This window comes from Ambystoma mexicanum, chromosome 8, assembly GCF_040938575.1.
Source record: "Ambystoma mexicanum isolate Mex_15411 chromosome 8, UKY_AmexF1_1, whole genome shotgun sequence".
NCBI classification, from domain to species: domain Eukaryota; kingdom Metazoa; phylum Chordata; class Amphibia; order Caudata; family Ambystomatidae; genus Ambystoma; species Ambystoma mexicanum.
In genome coordinates this window covers 353,636,075-353,658,333 of record NC_090929.1, presented here as the reverse complement: position 1 = coordinate 353,658,333, position 22,259 = coordinate 353,636,075, and the positions used below count along the sequence as shown (strand labels likewise).

The 22,259-nt window shown below is 48.4% G+C and overlaps 1 protein-coding gene across 3 annotated transcripts in view; it reads right to left on the bottom strand.

Moving 5' to 3' along the window:
- Nucleotides 1-22,259, bottom strand: part of LRSAM1 (leucine rich repeat and sterile alpha motif containing 1) — a 3,131,994-nt gene that overhangs the window by 137,407 nt on the left and 2,972,328 nt on the right. For all 3 annotated transcript variants that reach the window (XM_069609805.1, XM_069609807.1, XM_069609806.1), the window contains one exon: nt 18,274-18,355. In XM_069609805.1, the coding sequence (XP_069465906.1) occupies nt 18,274-18,355 (82 nt within the window). The remainder of the gene's footprint in view (nt 1-18,273; nt 18,356-22,259) is intronic.

Genomic DNA, 22,259 nt, shown 5'->3' with positions numbered 1-22,259 from the left:
GAACGGGTAGATCATCACACCGTTATACCAGCAGCTTCACCTTAGTAAGATGTTGCAGTGCAGCAACTCTTTCAGGTCGTCTAGACATGAGGTGTAAGACTGGTGCACAAACCAGTAAAGCCTGGAATACAATTAATTAGAATATGTGTGAAAACTCACTGGGTGGTTCTAGCCACATGGTAGGCACGATGCCAGCTAAATAAAGTATTTGTGAATTTCTAGGATTTTTTAGTTTTTAATACTGTACGTGCCTGTAATCAAAGACAGTTCCTGGAACTATAGTGGTATCCTTTAAGTCAGGATGATAGTGGAACAAATATTACTACATTGTGAATGGGACACCTGCTGGTAGCACCACTATCCTGTGACATCATCACGTAGCATCAACACCTTATGCATGTATAACAGTATTGGTAAAAACAGACACACACGCGCCGATAACCAATACGGAAAGCCAGAATAGAGCATGCAAGCTCCTGGGCAGCGGGTGGAGTTGGCCACACGTTAAATAAGATGTAGAACTTTGGGAAGAGGGCGACTTGTACAGTTGTGTCCTGTCCCTCGAACACTAAATTGGCATGCAGGGAGTAACATGTCTCTAACTTTGATGTGTCTTCATACAAGCTGATCGAAGCACTATTCAGAAGTGCTCAAGCAGCATCACATAGAAGATAACTTGTGAAGCGCTGCATTACACAAGTAAGGCAGTAGAGCATAACAGAAGATATAACTAATCAGAAACACTGTTTGCATATCCGATTATTCAATACTCGATGAAAGGTGGTTTTGTGTCCCCTCTGCAGTTAAAAATAACAGCAGTCAGAAATGAAATGGCACAATTCAGAAGAGTGGTCTGAATTATACATTTCACTACCAGGGAGTATGCTAAAAATACTGTATTGAGTATTTGATGATCTGGTCCTGATTAATGTGACGGGTAAGTGTGGTATGTCGCAGAAACCGGTTGACAGTAATGTAGGATGTCATTAATAAACAGGATACCCTCATTATGTTGGACGACTAGTAGCTGTTCCGTTTTACTTAGCATTTTCTTACCCACTTGGGACTAAGAGGGCGAATAAAGGTGGAAGATTCCTCACTTTAGTTCCCATCATATTAACTTTTCCTTTTATTACAAAAATGGTAATGAGTCACGTTCTATACTCTCTGTACTTCTCTTCTTAATCACTACAGTTATTTCTCACAGAGTTATAAGATACATATTGACAGGCTGTAGTAGCTAGTTATAGTAATTTTCGTTTTATATCCTAGCCATAGATAGGCAGTATATCACCATTCCCTAGGGCTAGTTTCCCTCTACAGGGACAGTTAGCTTTTCCTCTAACTTTTTCAATGAGTAAATTCCTGTATGAAAGAAAATGTACAAAAGAGAATTAGGTGGGTTCTCTGTCCTTTCTGTGAAAATATTATCGAGCATTGGACGGGTAATGCGGCATAATTAGAACAGAATTAGCGCTGCATCTCAACCTGGCGTGCATGCTACCCGAATCCGCCGGTAACGCAATTAGCATCGGGCGGTAACTGTGCCGAAACAAGGGCTACCGCTGGCAAACCCGGCGCTTTTAGTGCCAGCGAAGCATTGTGGTGGTCATTTTGAAAAACACAATCCAGCACATATCTCCACTTCCTGCAGCCATCTGGTCCTGGTGAGCAGCAAACATTTCTCAGGAGAGGACAAGAGGCAAGGTGGCCGAAAATCGCGTGCGTAAACCGTAATCTAGCGAGGGGAGCTGGTGGTCCTCGCAGATGAGGTAACTTCCCACTGCGAGGAACTGTATGGCAGTCGTCAATGCAAGACCAGTGGGCAAGACCAGTGGGCAGCGCCGGACTGCCATCTGGAACTCCATCGCCCAGAAGGTGACAGCAGTCTCCAGTGTTCCCGGTGATGGAGAGGACTGCCGCAAGCAGTGGAACGACCTGAGCGTCAGGGTGCGGGCACTGCTGTCCCAACACCGCCGGGAATCCCTGGCGACAGGAGGAGACACCATTGAGCCACTGGTCCTCACTGCCTGGGAGGAGAAATGTAGCACAGTGCTGGATCTCGAGGGGATAGAGGGAGTCGGAAGTGCAGAGGCGGGTGCCAGCAGCCAGGTGTCAGGAGTAGAGTCATCACCACCCCCCCCAAAAACCCACCCCTCCCCCCAACAACCCACCACAAACAAATGCATGCAAATGATAGCCCAGCATAAGATGCACCAGTGGATAGGGACACAAGGTACCAGACCGATTAGCTGGGCCTGCAAATAGGGCAGAGTGACGGGTGGCACATCAGCCACCCTCCACAGCAGCCATGGGTTAGGGCACCAAGGGCACCCCTGAGGATCACAGCATCAGCAAGGGCAGCCAAGTGAACCAAACAAATGCCACACCCCTGCAGGTGCACCCTATGCCAGCGAGAGTGAGGTGTGTGAGCGACCACAACATTGTGTAGCAGTCACACCAACATGTTGCAGGCCCAGTAGGCCTGCCCCATGACGGCATGGCATACAAGCCACAGGTAAATACATGTCCCACACACTGACATGTGGCCAACCTGCCAATCACTGTGCACCACAGTGCAGCCCTGCTGGCTGCACAGCAGTGTCCCATAGAGCCATGGCAGTGCCATGGGACAAGTCAATCCACCTCCCGCCTCCCGCACCATGCGAGTAACACGCTGGGAGGGGATTTGGGGCCATGAAGGACCACAAACATGCATGTCAAACATAAGGTTCCCCAGCATGGACACCCTGCTCTACCCAAACACAGGGCAATGGCCAACAGGCCATGGGTCACACACCCATCTCTACAAGAAACCCCATGACGCTGGGACCACATGCATCCTCCCATGACCAACCATGCCCATTTGCCCATGTGTGTGGTCACACTGTACCATAGCAGTTGTGTCTTGCATGCCAACACACGTGGGGGAACCATACCTGGCTACATTTCCTATGTCCCCTACAGGCATTTGCGCATCGCCAGAGGCATCAGAGGAGGAGGAGGAGGTGGAGGAGGATGATGATGATGATGGCGGTCCATCGGGGAGTGCTGCTACCAGCCCTTCAAGGTCTGCCACCGCCACCCCGCAAAAGGCAACACGGCCACACCAATGCGCATGTCCCGGTGCAGAACGCTGCAACCGAGCAGGGCTAAGGCAACGCCCACACCACAGGCCACCAGGAGCAGTGCAGGGCACACTGCACCCACTCCGACAGCCAGAGGCCCTAAAACTGGGGCCACACCTGCTGCCAGGGCGACTGAGCAGCTACAGGGGGACACCAGCCCAGTAACATCACCCGTCGAATGGCCACACTCCCCGGAAAGCCCTCCACGCTGTGAACGCCGGCAATCCCCGGACAGCCCTCCACGCCGCCAGCGCGCACGTACACTCGAGCCAGACATGGATACTCTATCATATGGCTCCCCTGCTTACAGTCATGAGCCAGTGCAGAGCCCCTCAACACCACAGCACACTTCTACACGCAGCATGCTGATGCTGCAGCTCGAGGACATGGAGCACAGACAGTGGGAGACGGGAGGATATTGGCTGCACCCACACTGCACACCTGCAGGCAATCAGGGACAGCATCCAGGGGGCTACCCGCAGGGTTGTGCACCACACAGCGCGGAACAGGGCCGAGATGGCAGCAATCACATCCACCCTTACACTCTACATCCAACGTGTCAGGGAGATGACAGAGGGCATCTCTGCCCTGGCAGAGGCCATTCGCCAGAGCACAGAGGTGCAAAGCCAGCAAAACATGGGGACAGTCTCCGTCCCATCCACGTCATCCACACCCACAGAGGGGTCACAGCAGGGCACCCCGCAGCGTCAGTCAGCACGCCTTCTGCTCCCAAAATCATCAGGGGCCGCCAGGGGTGGGAAGAGGCTGCGGCAGTGATTGACTCTGGGACACTGATTTCTTTAAGTGGCCATGCTGCAGAGTTGGTGGTGGGAAGGGGGATAGTTTGATGGGGAGTTTGTGGTGGGAGGGGGATAGTATGATGGGGAGCTGGTGGGGCAGGGGGGGTTAGTGTGATGGGGAGTTGGTGGGGGCAGGGGGGATAGTGTGATGGGGAGTTGGCGGGGCAGGGGGGATAGCGTGATGGGGGAGTTGGTGGTGGGAGGGGGATAGTTGGGGCACTTCATTCTATAAAAACCATTAAGGTTCATCAATGCAAGGACATTCCTGATTGTGTCATTGGAATGTTTATTAACTGGGGGTGTCACACAGTGGTGCATGGCTCGTGCCATGTTTAAGTGTCCGAAGAAATTGTCTATCAGTCCCTCTGTACCATTCCCCCATCCCTCACGTCATCCCTGGCAATGTGTGTATTTGCCTCTGCCAAAGGCACTGCATCCACATCCTCTGGGGGTGGCATGTCCACATCAGGGGGTAGTGGAACATTTCTCCTCAGGCAGACATTGTGCAATATTGCAAACACTAGCACAATTTTCCCAACTTTCTCTGGAGCGTAAGTCAGGGCTCCACCAGTACGGTTGAGGCAGCAGAAACGTGCCTTCAGAAGGCCGAAGATACGCTCAATGCACACAAGGGTCCTGGCGTGAGCATGGTTGTAGGCATTCTCTTGCAGTGTTTGTGGATCAGACAGAGGGGTCATTAGCCGAGGCAGCTGTTGGTATCCGGAGTCACTTGCATTGGTGGAGGCACAGGCATTAGTCACGATGTAGGGTGTGGGCGTGTACTTACACTAGATCAGGTCAATGGACTACTTGTGCATGCAGATGGCCTTCATTTCATGGCATGTGTATATTCCATGCCTCTGCATGCACTGTCACTCGTGCCATGCATTGTTTGTGCTTCACATGCACCCTGTTCCCTTGCAGCATGTTACATAAGATGTCTGTTGGTGACATGTGCAGCGGACATGGTGGCTATTATGTGGCTGCGTATTTACACTGTGCATGTGCCATGCTGGGTTCCACATGGACTCTCCCTGGGAGTCTGATGGCAATAGGTGGGCATTGTGGGCTGGTCGCACATGGGTGTATGGCCGTGGCACTGGCAGGGATGTTGTTCTGCGTGGCAATTTGCCAATTTGTCTGCATTGCTTTGGTGGGTGCATGTTGCATTGTGGTATCTGTAGTCATGTTGGTGTATTTAAATTCACCCTTCAGAAATATTTTCTGCCACCTCTACTATTATTGTCCACAAAGTATAAGAGTATTTAACCAGAGCACATGTAGCATTTATGGCTTTTAGAGCCATGTTGCCAGCAGCAAATTCTTTGATTTGCTAGAGCATCATATTCTTTTACCGTCCATAACTGGTGGCAGAGATGTGTAGGCTGTGGACCTTGAGGTGGAAGTAGCAGCATGAGCCACCAGACTTTCTGGTGTGGAGTGTTTACAGAGAAAATCAGGGTCTACGGAGGATGGTTTATACTTTTTAACTAAATCCTTGTGGCCCGCCGATGTGGTTCCTGGCTTCTTCTATACTTTTCCAAAGCTGCATGGAACAGCAAAACCGGTTCTTTTGGGGGAACTGTATCTTAAATATCAATAAGGTCATGTTCATTAATATCTTCAGCAGGTCGACTCCACCCTAAACATGCAATGACTTTATTCATCACCTTCACCTAGGCATCCTTTGGATGAAAGTGGGCATCAGGTTGCTAGAACTCGACCTGAGGAGAGGTGACGAGTCTACTGGTTTCTTTACGATTCGAGAATAGATTCTCCATCTGTGCCTACTCTGAAATTAACTCTTCTGGGATTTGATATGCCCTGAAAGGCACAAAACCAAACAGTACATTGTCTTCATCATCGTCCTCTTCACATATAGGAATTATTTTATTAACTCTGTACACGGAAGAGGTGCATACATCGACATCGAGGATTACCTTTGAAGAAGAAGCAGATACGGAATTGATGGAGAAAAGAGCTCTGGCAGTCAACAAGGTCGACAATGAGCTGAAAATCTTCAGAGGAGTCTTCTCACCCGGGCTGATGTATATTTGAGTCCCTGTCTGTCTTGGAGGATGCAGTGGGTTTCGTTTTTTACCAGGTACCTTAGAGGGAACCGAAGGTGAAGCATTCAAGAATGCAATGAGCATTTTAATTCTGAACTCCTAATTTTTGGCAGATTTTTAATGGGAAACGTACCTGGTGCCTGTCAGTTGAGGAATTGGTTGAAGAAGAGAGGTGATGGACCTTCTTCTTCTTTGATGGTGAAGAAGAGGAATGGTGGGAGTTGCTCCTGGAGTGCTATCTCCTCAAGTGTTTTGGTGCTCTTTCTGGGTCTGTCCGGATATCTTTACTCCCGCTGAACTATGACCCTCTGGAGATTTTTATTTTTGAAGGTGTGGTACTAGGCAATTTAGAAGTCAAATGACCCAAAGTGATCCTCTCTCATACAATGCTTTAGCTGTCATCGATTGACAGGACCCACATTCAACATTATGACCAGTGCCACCGATGATTCTATGAGGATCTGTAATCAACATTTTCTAATCACAGTCCTTACTTCTTTTGAAACCTGTGCGCTCCGAGAAGCATGCGGAAAAACTGAACTGAGGCAATGGAGCGCAGTGCAAGCTATTTATATTGATGCTGACATCACATCTGGAAGCAAGTGTGAAGAGTGTTGAGGGACTTCAACGCTGAAGCCGCACAGTGTCCCCTACTGATAAAACATTTTTTTAGATCTGCAAAGCAAGACAATTACATCTAAAATGAGGAATCTTTGGGTGAATACAATCCATTAGAATAAATGATTTGCCCAGGATCACACAATTTAACTAAGTGGTGAAGCTGAGATTTGAGCCCAGTTTGTAATTTAGACACCAGACCACATATCTTTCCAGCTCTAGGTGGTATGTATATATGGGACTCTAACAAATATTCTCTGAGTTTGCCAGACATACTGTGGAGACTTAAAGTCACCAGTAAAAGAATACATAATACATTTTTCTGCTTGTAGTAACTGTTTTATGGAGTTTGCTATGCATCCCTCCCGTTTTTAATCAAACAATATTTGCACTGCTTAATGGAAACACCACTAATAATAGTGATGTTCCATTATTCAGTCTAAGCATTGTCTGCAACCATCTGTCACTAAAACATCCCCATTTAAAATACTCAGCTGTCAACAAATATATCGAAACACATACGTGCTGCCCTGGCTAGTTAAATGGGAGTGTGTTCCAAAGAGATGGCATGTTGATGACACCATTCTTTACAAATACAAGGGTTCTACAGAGGTCAACTTGACAGTTAACTGTGAATTTACCCTACCAACTCTGCCACCAAATACACTACTATCTCCAGCTTAGTTTCTTTGGTTTCACAATCACAATATGTGTGACGTTTGCAAACGTGTTACAAATCCCATTCCATAGAGTTCACATGTCAGTCTTTTGTCCTTTACAGGGTGACAAAATAAGTGACATCATACAGGGTAATACCACCTGTTAACAATGGCCTTCGGGGAGGTCAGTTTAAATGTACTTCACAAATTCTACTTTAGTGCTTCTATAAAGTGCTGCATTGAATGCAGGTAAACAGAAGCCCAAAAGACCTAGCAAAACATGTAGAGGTGTGCACTTTATGAAAGTCACAGAGGGGTAAGCTGGTATGATTGCTCAGTTACAGATTGTCACATTGCTCTACATGTAAAGGTGCCAGCTGCAAATATCAGTGTGTAATCTACTACTTACAGGTTCCAATCCCGGTAAAATAGCTCAGCTGACTAATGTGTTTTCTGCAGAGAAGTCCTCATTAAACTGTGCCTCCTGAATGATTGCACACCAGGCCTCCTGGGACGGTTATTGCAGCTCTGAGGCTTGGTAGACTGGTGGCTATACACAGACCTCTTTTACGAGTGTGGAAATAAAGGGATAGATAATATAGGTAAGCTGTATGTAGATGGAGAGCTCTGGGAAATTAATGGCTAACTGGGAGAGGGGGTGTAGGACCATCAAGTGGGATGCACAAATAAGGTACAGTGAGTCAGATGGTAAGGAAAAGCTACACAGGATACCCAAAGAGCATGATGAATCTCAGTTGTTTACTTATTTAATATGAGCAGGATGGGCCAGAAAACAGGTATCAAACTAATAAATCTACACAGAACCAGAGAGAGTGAAGGCACAGGAAACAATTTTTGGGTAATTAGGAGCTGGAGCTAGGACAGGAGATCCCTGACTGGGTATCACACCCTCACCCCAACCTCTATGACGTTTTCACCAGCACGAGCAAGATTTTATGGTCAAGCAATTGTTTTGGCCAAAAGATGTATTGCACCAAGATGAAGGAAACACACTGAACCTAATAATGTGCAATGATAAGGAAGAGTGCTACGGGATATATGTTAGTACTTCTGGGGATATTTGGTAATCTAAGTGCACAAGATGTCTTAGATGCGGATGAATCTGCAAACACTGACAGACATGGAGGATTACCTGAAGTATGGAAAAGGGTTGCCCCAGAAAGGAGCCCCCAATATCTGAAAATGAGGTGAAACATCAACAAGCTTGATGTGTTAGGTCTAATTATCGAAGATGGCTCCTGTGGTGCGGGGAGAGAGGAAATAGAAAAACAAGGGATGGATCGGAATGGGGGAGTAAGATCATTACAGTGAGGGGGTTCAAATTAGTGTGCTGCATATTTGATAAGAGGACATTGGTCACTGAAAAGAGAACAATCAAATAGAATTTTAAAAATGGCTGAGAATAGAGCATACAAAACATTAGTCCCCAAAGGTTACCATATAAGTGCATGTTAGGGAGAATTCTCTGTTAAGGCTAATTTCCCAAACCTAGTGAGTCCTCCAGCAGCTTTGCTGGATTTTTGGGGTTTATTTTTTTCTCCTGCTAAGAGTGAGACTCTTTTTTCTCCCACTCTTAGCCATGATTTGAGATATCCTTTGACTTTGTAATGTGTTGTATGGGCTATGGGGTCTTTTACTCCATAGGGTTTCATGTGGTTTTTGGTAAGTGTGTTACACAGCACCCTCAGAGCAGTAACACAGGGGTGGTCATAGTGACCCCAAAACATAGACTCCATACCGTGGGACTGACTGTCTCCCAGGGCATGTAAAGTCACCACTGACTTTACTAGTCTTAAATTGTGAACAGAACCAGTACCAACCATCATATTGTGGAAGTACTGGTAGGGGTAATTAGATTGCCCCTGGGTCTGTTTTTCGAGGGGGCACTGTGCAGTCCCCCCTCGTCGAGTTTCTGGCTGGTGGCAGTGGTTACCACGCGAAATATTCCACCGGAATATTTCCTATGGGATTTTCCCATTCATTTTAAACGCACCACTTTTTGGTGCAATGTTAAAGATACCGCTGGGTTATTTATTTAATATTTATTCCCCGGTTGGGTCTTTTTGCCAGGACTCGGTTTTAAAATGGCATTTGTGTTCGCCTCTGTAACTCCAACCCAAGTCGAGCCCTTTGTTCCACTTTTTGGCGGGCTTCTCCACAGAAGCCTCCAAAAGTGGTGCCACTCTGTCTGGCTCTACAGGATGTGTGGGAGGGGGGTTTAGGCACCCTGGACTGAGTTGCCTCAGGCAACTCAAGTCACACGCTTGTGTGATTGGCCCAGTGGTGAGCCGCCCGGCTCACCACTTAGCATGTTTGAGTGACAGCTAGGACTGATGAATGGGGGTTTTCTGCATAAAAGCAGGGCTTTGGGGACTGGAACGTCAGAAGTCGCCACAGGACCAATGAATCCGAAGAGGGATAAGCTGAGCCGACCTGCAACAATGACACCACCGGTGGGGCCCTGCTGAACCGTCTCGCCACTTCCCAACGACAGAGAAGATCTTCATCCCGGAGAGTCTTCTTCCTCTGAGAGGTGGGGATAACCAGTTTGCCCTCTTTATTGCCTTCCTGGATCGTCCCGTGGTCGAATCGCCCGTGCCAAGCACCCCGGCGGCCGGATAGCCACGCTTCAACACTACCGCGAATAAAAGGGTAGTACCTTTTAACCGGGAAACTCCGCGACTGGTTTCTTCCCTGGCAGTGCAACGACCTCCAGCTTTCCTCCACGTCGAGACCTCCTCTTCCCCTGGACGAAGCACCGACTTGCACCCGCTGCCAGGAACAACTGCCCCCGCTGGAGCTTTCTCACCATTTCAGGTACTGAGTCCCGCCTGGTCTCCCTTGCAACAGACTGTTCAAGGTGTCCTGTAAATCCTTGACTTTCTATCCTGGGGTGACCTGGGACCTACTAACTAACTTTTCCTAACTTGAGCCAACCCTTTTTGAACTCTTTGCAACGACTCTTTAAAAGTACTATACAACTGTGTGATCTTGGACACATTCCGCCTTGCGCTCTTCAAGAGTGGGCCTGGCCTATGACTTTCTTGCTCCTCAGTAGACTCTGCCTTTTCTGACTTGCTCTGGTTCTCTTAAAGTGTTGGTATTGTGAATGTTCCTAATTCTGCCTTTTTCCCTCCCTTTTTAATTAACTTATTGGAGTGCCATCTTAGGTTAAGCGCTCACCTCTGTCTGAAAATAAGTGGCGTTTTTAACTAAGACCTGTTCAATAAGTGATCAGGGATGTATATATATTAATAGTGACTGTGTTTTGAACTTGCTTGCCATATTAGTGTTAGTGTATATTACAAGGTGTGTTTTTAAATAAATAATTATATACTTTTATACCCAAGCTCTGGTCAGTGTTTGCTTGTGCTACTGTATCTTGGTACCTATCTTGTATACTCTATATACTGTCTAACTCTTCTTGAGAGAGGTCTGGCTGCTCAGCCACAGCTACCAGGTAAATCTGGGTGGTACAGACTGCTACCAATTAGGTTTACTGTCAACACCTGTGGTCTTAAGCCTTTTGCAGTGGTCCCTAAGGGAACTGCACAGGTTTCTGTCTAACAGTGCATTAGGCTTCTAATGCGGCAGAAGTAGCTACAAGCCTAATGTAGTCAAAACTAAATCACAGCTACCACCAGTCTACTTCACAACACACATTCGGGGTGATATCATCACCCTGGGACCACAAATGAGTGCTTCAGAAGGACCACTGCCCTGCTATTCATATGGGCTATTGTTGTGGGGAATTTGCTTTTTCCAAACCTCCTCCTTACTTCCTAGGAGCCACCGGCTCCAGATGGACATTTTGGATTTTTGACTGACTTTAAAGGTGAGTGAGGTTTGCCAACCTCTCTCCGTTGCTGCATTTCTCTTTTTTCTCTTTGTTGAGCCAGAGCGGGATCGAGCGGTCGCCCGTAGCCCTGTGCGGCTTGCTGTGAGGCTGCCATTCAAGCCCCGTTGGGCTTCAGTAAGCCTCCATTGATTTTTTCCATTTTGCTACTGTTTTGTTTGTTGGCGCTCCGTGCGCGCTTGTGCTGCCCCCTGCCCCCTCCCTCCTCCCTCCTCCTCACTTCCTGGTCCACCTCTGCCCTCTCCCTTCCCGCCTCCCTGCCCGCCCCCCCCCCTCTGATTGGTTGTATTCGTAGGCCCTCCAGGACTACGTGACGACCGCTCTCCACGCTCGCTTCTTTGTTGAGCCAGAGCGGGATCGAGCGGTCGCCCGTAGCCCTGTGCGGCTTGCTGTGAGGCTGCCATCCAAGCCCCTTTGGGCTTCAGTAAGCCTTCATTGATATTTTACCATTTTGCTACTGTTTTGTTTGTTGGCGCTCCGTGCGCACTTGTGCTGCCCCCGCCCCCTCCCTCCTCCTCACTTCCTGGTCTGCCTCTGCCCTCTCCCTTCCGGCCTCCCTGCCCGCCCACACCCCTCCTCCCCTTCCTCTCCTTCTGCCTTAAATCCCACCCCCCTGGGCAGCCCCCTGCCCGGCAGCTCCCTCGGCTAAGGGCCCCTTAGGCAAAGGGCGGCTCCTATGGTTGCGGCTCCCTGTGTGTCTGCAGGTGTCCGCAGGGGACGCCATGTGCTGGTCCGCCGTTTTCTGGTTAGCTCCACCTGCTCGCCCACTAACCTACACCACTTCAGTGTGATCCGTCAATTGTGGTAAACTAGGGCTTTTTCTCCCCTCGCAGGACTCTCAAACTTAGGTGGCCTCTACACTGGGTACCTAACTCGTATTCACTGTTACTGTTGCTCTGTACTTGTGGTAAACTAGGGCTTTTTCTCCCCTCGCAGGACTCTCAAACTTAGGTGGCCTCTACACTGGGTACCTAACTCGTATTTACTGTTACTGTTGCTCTGTACTTGTGGTAAACTAGGGCTTGCCGCTTCATCCCTGTCTGCTTGCTCTCGTCTGTCTTCCCCCCCTCCCTCCTTATTCCATGGTGCTCTCTATCTCTCCTATCTTCTCTAACTGCTTCTCCATAGACTATCCTGCTCTCCTCACCAATTCCGGTAGGAACAAGTTTAAAAAGAATATCCTGGTCTCCAACCCAGGCCTCCCTATCGCTGACACCTACACCAGAGCCTCTTCCAAGGACATTCTTACTGACATCCTCTTTTTCGTGCCTTCCCCTGACCAATGGACCCTTCATATGGTCTCTGTGTTCTCTCCCTTCTCCTCTTCTCCCATTAATGGTGGCACCCGTTGGGATGTCCTCTTGGCCCCCTTCCTCTCCTCTAAGGCCATCATTAATGTCTACGCTAACGGGACCGTCTTGGTCCAAGGCCCTCAGGCCAACCTCCACCTCTTTGACAGACGCTTCCCGCGCCTCATCAACTTCCTTTTCTCTCCTGCTGTCCCCTCTTCCCTGTCCTCGGCTACCTTGCCTCCACCCTCTTACCCTGCCCTCTCTCTGGCTCTGGCTCCTTCTTCTACACCTCCACAGGGCATACCTCTGATCTGTACCCCTCCCCGGAAGTCCTTCAAAGATGGCAACCTTCTCCACATTGCCACTCTCAACTCTCGCTCTGCCGTCAAACATTCCTCTGATATCTGTCACCTTCTTGAGGAACTGGACCTTGACATCCTCGGTCTCACTGAGACATGGTTCACGGCCAGCTCTGTCACCAGCTTTGACACTCCTACCTGATGGTTACAAGATCCTCTCCTTGCCCAGGCCAAACCGTGCTGGGGGGGTGTGGCCCTTATCTTCCCTGAGTGGATTCCTGCCACTGTCACTCCTACGCAGACCTACTCCTCCTTTGAATGCCTTGTCTGCCGACTCTCTCTCTCTCCTAGCCATTCCCTTACCATGGCTACTATCGGCCACCTGGTCAAATTTCCACCTTCCTCTCGGAGTGGGCTGACCTCTCCTCCTCACTCCTGTCCTCAACCACTCAACTCCTCTTTCTTGGAGACTTCAATATCCATCTCGATGCCTCCTGTCCTCCCTCTGGACTCTTTCGTGACCTCTGCGACTCTCTCTCACTCTCTATTCTCCCGTCTGGGCCGACCCATTCTGCAGGGCACACTCTCGATGCTCTGATCTCTTCTGACCTTCCCCTCTCTGTCCCTCTCTTCACTCCTCCCTCCTGGAGTGATCACTTTCTCCTATCCTCCCACCTCACCTTCCCTACCCCACAGGCAAAGCCACCCTCATCACTGCCACCCACCTTCACGGTTATCCGACCCATGAAGCGCGTGTCAGTTGAGGCTTTCGCTACCACCTTCTCGCCCCCTCCTCCCCCTTTGGCTGACTCCCACCCTGACACAGCCCTCTCTACTCTCCACGCTGCTATATCTGATACCCTAGATATCCTTGCCCCTGTCATGAGGATCCGCCTGAAGCCCAAAGCCAAATGTAACTCCTGGTATGACTCGGATCTCGTCACCCTTAAACGCAAGTGCAGGGTGGCAGAGAGGAAATGGCGTGCTTCATGTTCATCCTCTGACAAACTGGCCTGCCGCCTGCTCCAAAGGCAATACCGGCTCTCCGTTCTCACTAAGAAGAGAGCCCTTATCCAAGCTCGCATCTCTGCGGCATCTAACAATTCGGCCGAACTCTTTAAAATCTGCAAGGAGCTGGCCAACCCTGCTGCAGTCTCCACCTCTCCTGTCCCCTCCCAGGCCCTCTGCACGGCACTGGACTCCCACTTCATTTCAAAAACTCAGGACATCCTGTCCTCACTCTCCTCCTATCACCTCCCCCCCTCTATTCCCTGCTCTCCCTCTGGCCCTTCTGCAGCCACCCCTCCTCCCTCCTTCTCTGCCTTTCCCCTTTTTTCTGCTGACGAGGTTTCAAGACAAGTCCGATCTATGAAAGTCTTGTCATAACAGGTCCACCCCTGTTCCTCCAAAACTATCAAGGACCACATTGACTCCCTGGCCCCTGCCCTGGCTGACTTCTGCAATCACTCCTTCGCCTCTGGAGTCTTCCCTTCCCCCCTCAAGCACTCCCTTGTGCACCCCCTTCTTAAGAAACCCTCTTCCGACCCCTCCTGCCCTGCTAACTATCGCCCAATCTCTATCACCACCTTCCTGGGCAAGCTCCTGGAAACTGGCCATCTCCCAGCTTAATCTCCATGCTGAATCTCTTGGTAGTCTTCATGACCATCAGTCTGGCTTCAGAGCTGCCAGAAGCACGGAAACTGCTTTCCTGAACATCCGTGAGGACCTGCTCTCTAACCTGGACTCTAACACCCCTTGTGTTCTCATTCTGCTCGACCTCTCTTCTGCCTTTGACACTGTCAACCACACCATCCTGATTAACCGTCTCCGTGATAACCTGGGTATCACTGGTCAGGCTCTGGCGTGGCTGACCTCCTTCCTCTCCAATCGACCCTCCCAGGTCCAACTGGGTTCCTTCCTCTCCGACATCTTTTTCTCTACCTGTGGTGTCCCCCAGGGATCTAACCTCTCCCCCTGGCTGTTCAACCAGTATCTGGCACTTCTTGCTCACCGCATCCCCGCTCTCTGTCCCAACTTTCAGTGCTACGCGGATGATACCCAGCTCATTTTCAGGCTACCCTCAGCCTCCTCTTCCCCTTCCCTCATCTCTGACTGTCTCTCTGCTATCCAGGAATGGTGTGCTGCCAATGACCTCTGCCTTAATGCCAGTAAGACTGAGATTCTACTTATCGGCACACCCACTCCCTCCTTCCCTGCAGCTCTCTGGCCGGCCTCCCTTGGCCCTCTTCCTGCGCCTACCTGCAAAGCAAAAAACCTTGGAGTCATCTTCGACTCCACACTCTCTTTCTCTCCTCACATATTTGACGTCTCTAAGAAGTCACACTACCAGCTACACCTCCTCAGAGATATCCTTCCCTTCCTCTCCTTCCCCCAGAAGCTCACTGTCTCCAGAGCCCTGGTTCTCTCGAGGCTGGACTACTGTAACAGCCTATATCTAAATCTTCCTGCCTCTACTCTCCGCCCTTTGCAACTTATCCAGAACAGGACTGCGAGATTTGTCCTTGGCCTCAAGCCCAAGGACCGTATCTCTCCAGGACTGAAATCACTACACTGGCTCCCAGTGGCTGCGAGGATTAAGTTCAAAACCCTCTGCATTGTCCACAAGGCCTTCTGGGGCCTTGGGCCAAAATACCTTCAACTCTCTCTTCCGAAATATCTTCCTTCTCGAGCTCTTCGCTCATCCACCTCCAACTCCCTCAGGGTCAGCCGCTTCTCCAAGCAACGAGCTGGGGGTAGATCTCTCTCTGCAGCAGGGGCCTCCCTCTGGAACAGCCTTCCTGCCTCCCTGAAACTTGAGGAGAACCATCTCCGGTTCAGGAAGCGCCTCAAAACCTTCCTCTTTGCCTCCGCTTTCTCTCCCTCTCTCCCCTGCTAAAAACACTGAACCTGGACTGAATCTGCTACCGGGCCACTCTCCGATCTCTGTCCTTGGCCCAGCCACTCTTCCCTCATCTGCCTACCTGCACTAGGGGACTGTCTCTGTATCCTACAGCCCCTTCTCCCGGCACTTACCTTGTACTTGCTACCAGCTGGCCCTATTATTTATCTGGTATTCTACTAACCATGTCCTGTACTTTTCCTTGCACTTGCCACCAGCTGGCCCTATTATTTATCTTGTATTCTACTAACCATGTACAGCACTTTCCCCCTCTCCCTTCCCCTTGCACTTTTTCCCAGTCCACTCTACCCTTGCACTTGCGCGATCTGAATGACACCTGGCCTAGTAGGATCGTTGTCTGTCTACCCTTGTTCCCCACCCCCCCTGCCTCGTCGCGCCTTGACACACTTGTGTATAGGCGCGTTACAAATGCCATATCATATCATATCATTTAATTTTGTTCTGAGACATTGGGCCACCTTCTTTTTGGGTTAGCAGTACTGGAAGACCTCTCCCGTTACCCTGACATTTATGTTTGTTTCAAGGGAGCACCTTTCACATGAAGTGAAGTGCTGGCTGGGGCCCCCAATGGCTCCTTTTCCATGTTATTTTGGTAGGCCATGTGTGTGTCCAACAGTGCAGGAGATGCTATCTCCTTTTTAAGACAAGTTTTTCCTATTGCAGCCTCGTCCATCTTACATGGAGTCTTACGGGGATACTTTGTAACCCCCTTTGTTTATATTATTTAACATTTGTGTTACTTTTCCTGACATACCTTTGAACAGGCTGGTGGCAGTTGTTACATTTTTACCCTTTTTTTAGGATACATCATGTTCTGCCTTTTTAGAGGCAATGCTGCATTTAAGAGGACCATATACTCAAAATGACCTCTCCTCATATGCTGGGTACTGTTCAAGATGGCCTGGCCTTTGTTGGCAGTTTGTCTACCTTGCTGGGTAGGGTGGGTCCTTTCTCATCGAGCACCTTGGTGGGCTTCTTGCTGAAAGCCTACAAAGATTTGCGCGAGTATGAGTGTGAGAGGGGGGGGCTCTGTGTCCCCAATCCATATTCCTCCAGAGGCATGGCTGTTGCTGGGCAGATTCTAGGTAACTGGGAAGTTGGCTGTCCACTATTGGACAGACATCTCCAAGTTTGAACATTGCAAGTTCCCTTATTGGAGGGCTGGGATAAGGCACAGCTACAATTCTGTTTATAAAATATATGGATAGATGGATCAGTACTTCTCAAATGCTCCAAGAGCGTGCCTCTGTGCATTTCCAATTCAACACCTGCACCCAGCTTTGCTCCGCTGCAAGGACTTCCATCTGGCCTAACGGGTGGAACTCATTATGAGCATCCTCAGGGCTCTGCAGCAATGCTGAAAACCCACTGTGCCAACAGAACGGTAGACTGCCGGGAGTCTAACTGCCAACCCTGTTCAGGGTCATTGAAAGATGTGCATCGGTCAAGTCATCCGTGAGGGTCTCTGCTGCATCATCGGTCTGAACCTGGGTGTTCCCCCAACTGTTCGAGGTCTCTAGAGGAACCAAAAAACAACCGTCGGTGATCGCCTTTGAAACCACAAACTAACGACCCTCCAGGAGCACAATGATGGTGAAGCAAGTCTTCCCCAGCAAATGACTGACCCCTGGTACTGTTTCTACCTTTCTGGAAGTTCAAGGGCCTGTGATCCCTCATTTCGTTTGAACCACCCTCCCGTCCTCCATTATATTTGTATTAGGTGCAAAGGCCTTCTTTATTTAGTGATATCCGTGGCTGACCCAGGCACGTGGTATCTGGGTCAGTACTACGGAGGTCATCCTCTTGGACCCCATGGAAGGTAGCTGCTTAGAAATCTACAACTCCACTTAGGTCCCTTTTCAACTGACTATTTTGGCTCTGAATCTGCTGCTTCTGTGCCCTTAGCTCCCCATCGGTGTAGCCTCTCCTAGTACTACTAACCTGTGACTCATCACAAACCTGTGGAGCACCTACAGACTTTCACTAGAGAGGGATTTGTTTACTTAAAGTAGAGTAACTGATGAATAAACTAGACTACCTGTGTACTTACCTGCATGTTGACATTTGATCTACCTTGTTTGTAAAGTGTTACAATAAAGTTTATTTGTAAAGTGATAACTGTACTACAAAGAAATATTCCTTTCCTCCTTAGTTTGGCCTGACTACTCATCCTAGCTATCTTAAGAGAGTGGTTAAGTCTAACACTGGTAAAGACAAACTTGTTGCCCCAGGTGTCACACCCCAGGCCGAGACTTTGAAACATCCTCAAAACAGGTACTAAGGACAAAAATGACAGAAAGGGGTTGCAGTGATAGAGGACCTTCAGTAGAAGTCTCACCGGGCACAAAAGAAAAGGTGAGCATTCATTGAAGCCAGCAACACATTTCGGGGACCTACATTAGGGAGCAAGAACCCCAAAATAAAATGATGGCCTCACTGAATATAAAATGCATGGAAGTAGTGTGCTGTTTCCCTATGAGTGTGCAGGTAGCTAAGTACAGAGACAAACAGAATCCATGTCAAATAATGGAATGATGGTTTCATTCCAGTTTTCAGTGTATTGTTCACTCTATGGACACCACCCTTCTTTAACAAAAGACAACACAAGTACCTGGTTTTGATATCACTCCAGACAACATCTCCTGTGCTCGACGAAGGATTGAGCGCTGCAAGCCAGTCTCCTCTACTCCGATCTGCAACAGAAGAGTTCAGAAACTTCAAGTAAAGTGCTAGATATACAGCATATTTATAATAACATGACATACCTGAAACTTAAAAATAGAATTATGCAATTAATGACTGATGTAACTTGTGTGGCGAAAATAAGTTACAATTTATGAACTCTCCACAACACCAACACCACCATTGTACAAATGGAGACAGAAGCAAGGGATATGGACTGACCTACAGCATATGTCTTGCTAATCTTGCTTGGGCGCATGGTTACTTTGGAAAGCCATTAATGGTCTGAAGCAGTTAATTCTCACTCTATCGATTGACCATGTGAAGCCGGCCATTACTGCCTTTTCTTATTATTTTTATGTATTTCTGTATTGTGCTCTTATGTTTTAGGAAAATTGGTGGATGTGGGCAAGTTATCTGCTTAACATTATATACACTGTATACAGATATCATCCTTGTGATGTCACACACTGCAATTTCACCTCGTAGGATTGTGCATAGCAGGAGTTAGATGTGACAATTTGCAATGGAGTTGGAGCTAACAAATGGAGTTTGTGCTTTGTTGAAAAACGACTGGATACACCTGTGAGTATCATCCTTCATGGAACATGCCAAATTTAAATCTCAGAAAGGAATCGACAATAGTTTTTCAGGAGATGGTACGCAGGCACAAATGATGATCTGTACCCTTTAATGATCCACACCACTGCAAGGAATTGAATTTCTGCACATCAGGAAACACTTAAGTGTGTGCCACCCAAACACATTGCTGTATTTGAAAGCTGGTATATGAGTAAATGCAGAAGATTTAAAGATATCCAAACTGGCACCTAATTCCTAATTCACAACAAAGGCAAAACGACAATCTGACCATTGCCCACACAATGGGCCTCATTATGAGTCTGGCAGTAACCGAGCCGGAAAATCCAGCAGGTTACCGCCGGACTCGTATTACCATTCCGCCTCTGTGATTCCCGGAATTACCGGGGCATTACGACCCCTTTGTTGACATTTTTAACCCGGATGGGTGAGTGAACATCTGTTTTATGGTTCACCATGATTGCCATTAATGTCAATCTTTTAACCCCTGTGATGCACTTTATTCAATAAACATATTTAATTACCAAGCACCATCTATGAGGGCCCGGGGAACATTGATGTTTCTTTTCTGACATGAGTAGGCTTTGACTCAGTATGTTTGAGAAACTGAGCTAAACCTATAACTTTTAGGTACAGCCTATCTAGCCCTTGAGCATCAGCAAGAAGGCAGAGCGCTACAATTGTTGGCTAACTTGTTTTATGTGTAGATATATATATATATATATATATATAGGATACATTACTCAACGTAATCGTATTTCTGATGCTTGTATTTGCTTAGATTCACATGCTGTGCATAGGCCGACATCTAGTGGAAGTTGCAGAGTATTACAGTTTGTTTTTCGAAACTCAAAAATGGGCGTCGACACAGGGCGTGCCAGTAATACTATCCCTATTGTGACGTCCACTGTACCCATGATCCCTCACACGTGTAGGACCCTCAGATTGTATTTTTTCTGACATGAAGTAGCATGAGGAGTAGCGCGGGTACAGATCATCCAAGCAGATAGAAAGAAAGGTAAGACTACAAGCATCCTTCGCCTTCTCTCAGAGGGGAGGAAGGGTGGGTCGCATGTGAATCTAAGCAGATACAAGCATCAGAAATACAATTACGGTGAGTAATGTATCCCTTCTGAGGCTTGTGGAATCTGCTTAGATCACATGCTGTGCATAGATTAGCGAGCAGTACCTGAAGAAGGAGGTGGGATGTGAGAAGGGTCATGAGCAAATAAATGTCTTAGAACCGCTTGTCCCACTTGTGTATCTGTCTTGGAATGTGTGTCAATGCAGTAGTGCTGAGTAAAAGTGTGAATAGAGCTCCAAGTAGCTGCTTTGCAAATGGTATCAAGGGGTACATTTGCAATGAAAGCCAGAGTGGCCCCAATGCCTCTTGTAGAGTGGGCTCTTGGCGTGAAAGACAGAGTTTTTTCAGAAAGGGAGTAACACAGCTGGATACAGTTAATAATCCACTTAGAGATGGCACCTTTAGAGACGCGATCCCCCTCTCTGCCTGTAGCTACGGAGACAAACAGTTGGTCTGTTTTCCTTAGTGGTCTGGTCTTGTTTACATAGTAGAGGACCGCCCTACACACATCTAGGGTGTGTAGTTTCACCTCAGCCGAGCTTTGTGGGTTTTGGAAGAAAGCCGGAAGCTCGATGGACTGGTTCACGTGGAATTTGGAAATAAACTTTGGTGAGAACCTAGGGTGTGTACGCAAAACCAGTTTATCCTTGTGAACTGTAAAGAAAGGATCTTGCACTGACAGAGCCTGAATTTCACTAACCCTTCTTATGGATGTAATGGCTACTAAGAAGGCTGTTTTATAAGTCAGGTGTTTGAGACTGCTTTTATGCATGGGTTCGAATGCGGGGCCCATGAGTTTAATTAGCACCACATTAAGGTCCCACCCTGGTGATGGGTTTGAAATAGGAGGGTGAAGTCTCTTTACTCCTACCATGAGGCTTTAACCACTGGAACTTTCCACCACGACACCTTGTTATGGGAGGTGGTATATGCTGACAGAGCTGCCAGATGCACCTTCAGCGCGTTAAAAACCAGTCCTGCATCCAGCAGGCGGAGCATGTATGTAACAATAGTTGAAGGAGTGCAATCAACTGGGTTGATTTGTCTATTCTGGCACCAGATAACGAATCTCTTCCACTTGTCAAAGTAGCAGTGCCTCGTGTTAGGCTTCCTAGATTCTTTTAGGATGTCCATACATCTTTGAGGCAAATTTAGATGTCCAAACTCTATGACCTCAGGAACCATGCTGCTAGGTTCATTGAGATAAGTAGAAGATGTATTGTATGACCTTGATGCTGGGACAGTAGGTTGTACCAGCCCGGAAGTTTGATGTGGTCGCACGTCGCTAGTCTGCATAAGTGCGGGAACCACGGTTGTCTTGCCCACATGGGAGCAACTAGGACGAGCGTCATTGATTCCTTGTTCATCTTGTTCACCACCTTCCTGATGAGGAGTTGGTGGAAAAGCGTATGCAAACATTCCTGACCAGTTTATCCACAGGGCGTTTCCCTGGGATCCTGGTTGTGGGAATCTGGACGCGAATCTTGGGCATTGTTTGTTTTCGCTTGTGGCGAATAGGTCTATGGTGGGAGAACCCCACTGAGAGAAGAGATCTTCTACGATTTCTCTGTGTAGACACCATTCGTGCTCCTTTGGGAGGGGATCTCTGCTTAGTGCATCTGCTAGAGAATTGAGATCCCCTGGACCATGTTGCGATGACAGGAAGATGTTCCGTTTGAGTGCCCATGTCCACATTTTCTGGGCAAGCTTGGACAGATTTGGCGAACAAGTCCCTCCCTGCTTGTTTATGTAAAACATGGCTGTAGTGCTGTCCGTCCGGATCTGCACTGACAGATTTAGCAGGTAGGGTTCGAACGCCTGAAGCGCTCTGAATACTGCCAGAAGCTCTAGCAGGTTGATGTGATTCTTGGCCATTGAGTGAGACCAGAGCCCCTGAGCAGTGTGGTGGAGGAGGTGAGCTCCCCACCCTGTCTGGCATGCATCGGTTGTGATTACCGCCTGTATCTTGGAATCGTAAAAGGGTTTCCCCTTGGACAGATTTTCTCTTGTCCACCAGTGAAGGCTTTGTACCAGTGTTGGTGAAACGACCACTAGACCGTCCGACTGACCACTTGCCAGAGACCACTGTTTCGCCAACCATTCCTGCATGGGACGCATGCGCAGGCGCGCGTGGGGGACCAGATAAATACATGACCCCATCATGCCTAGCAAACGCATTGCTTTGCATACCGTTATCTGACGACTGGCCTGATATTGTGGAATTTGCAGTA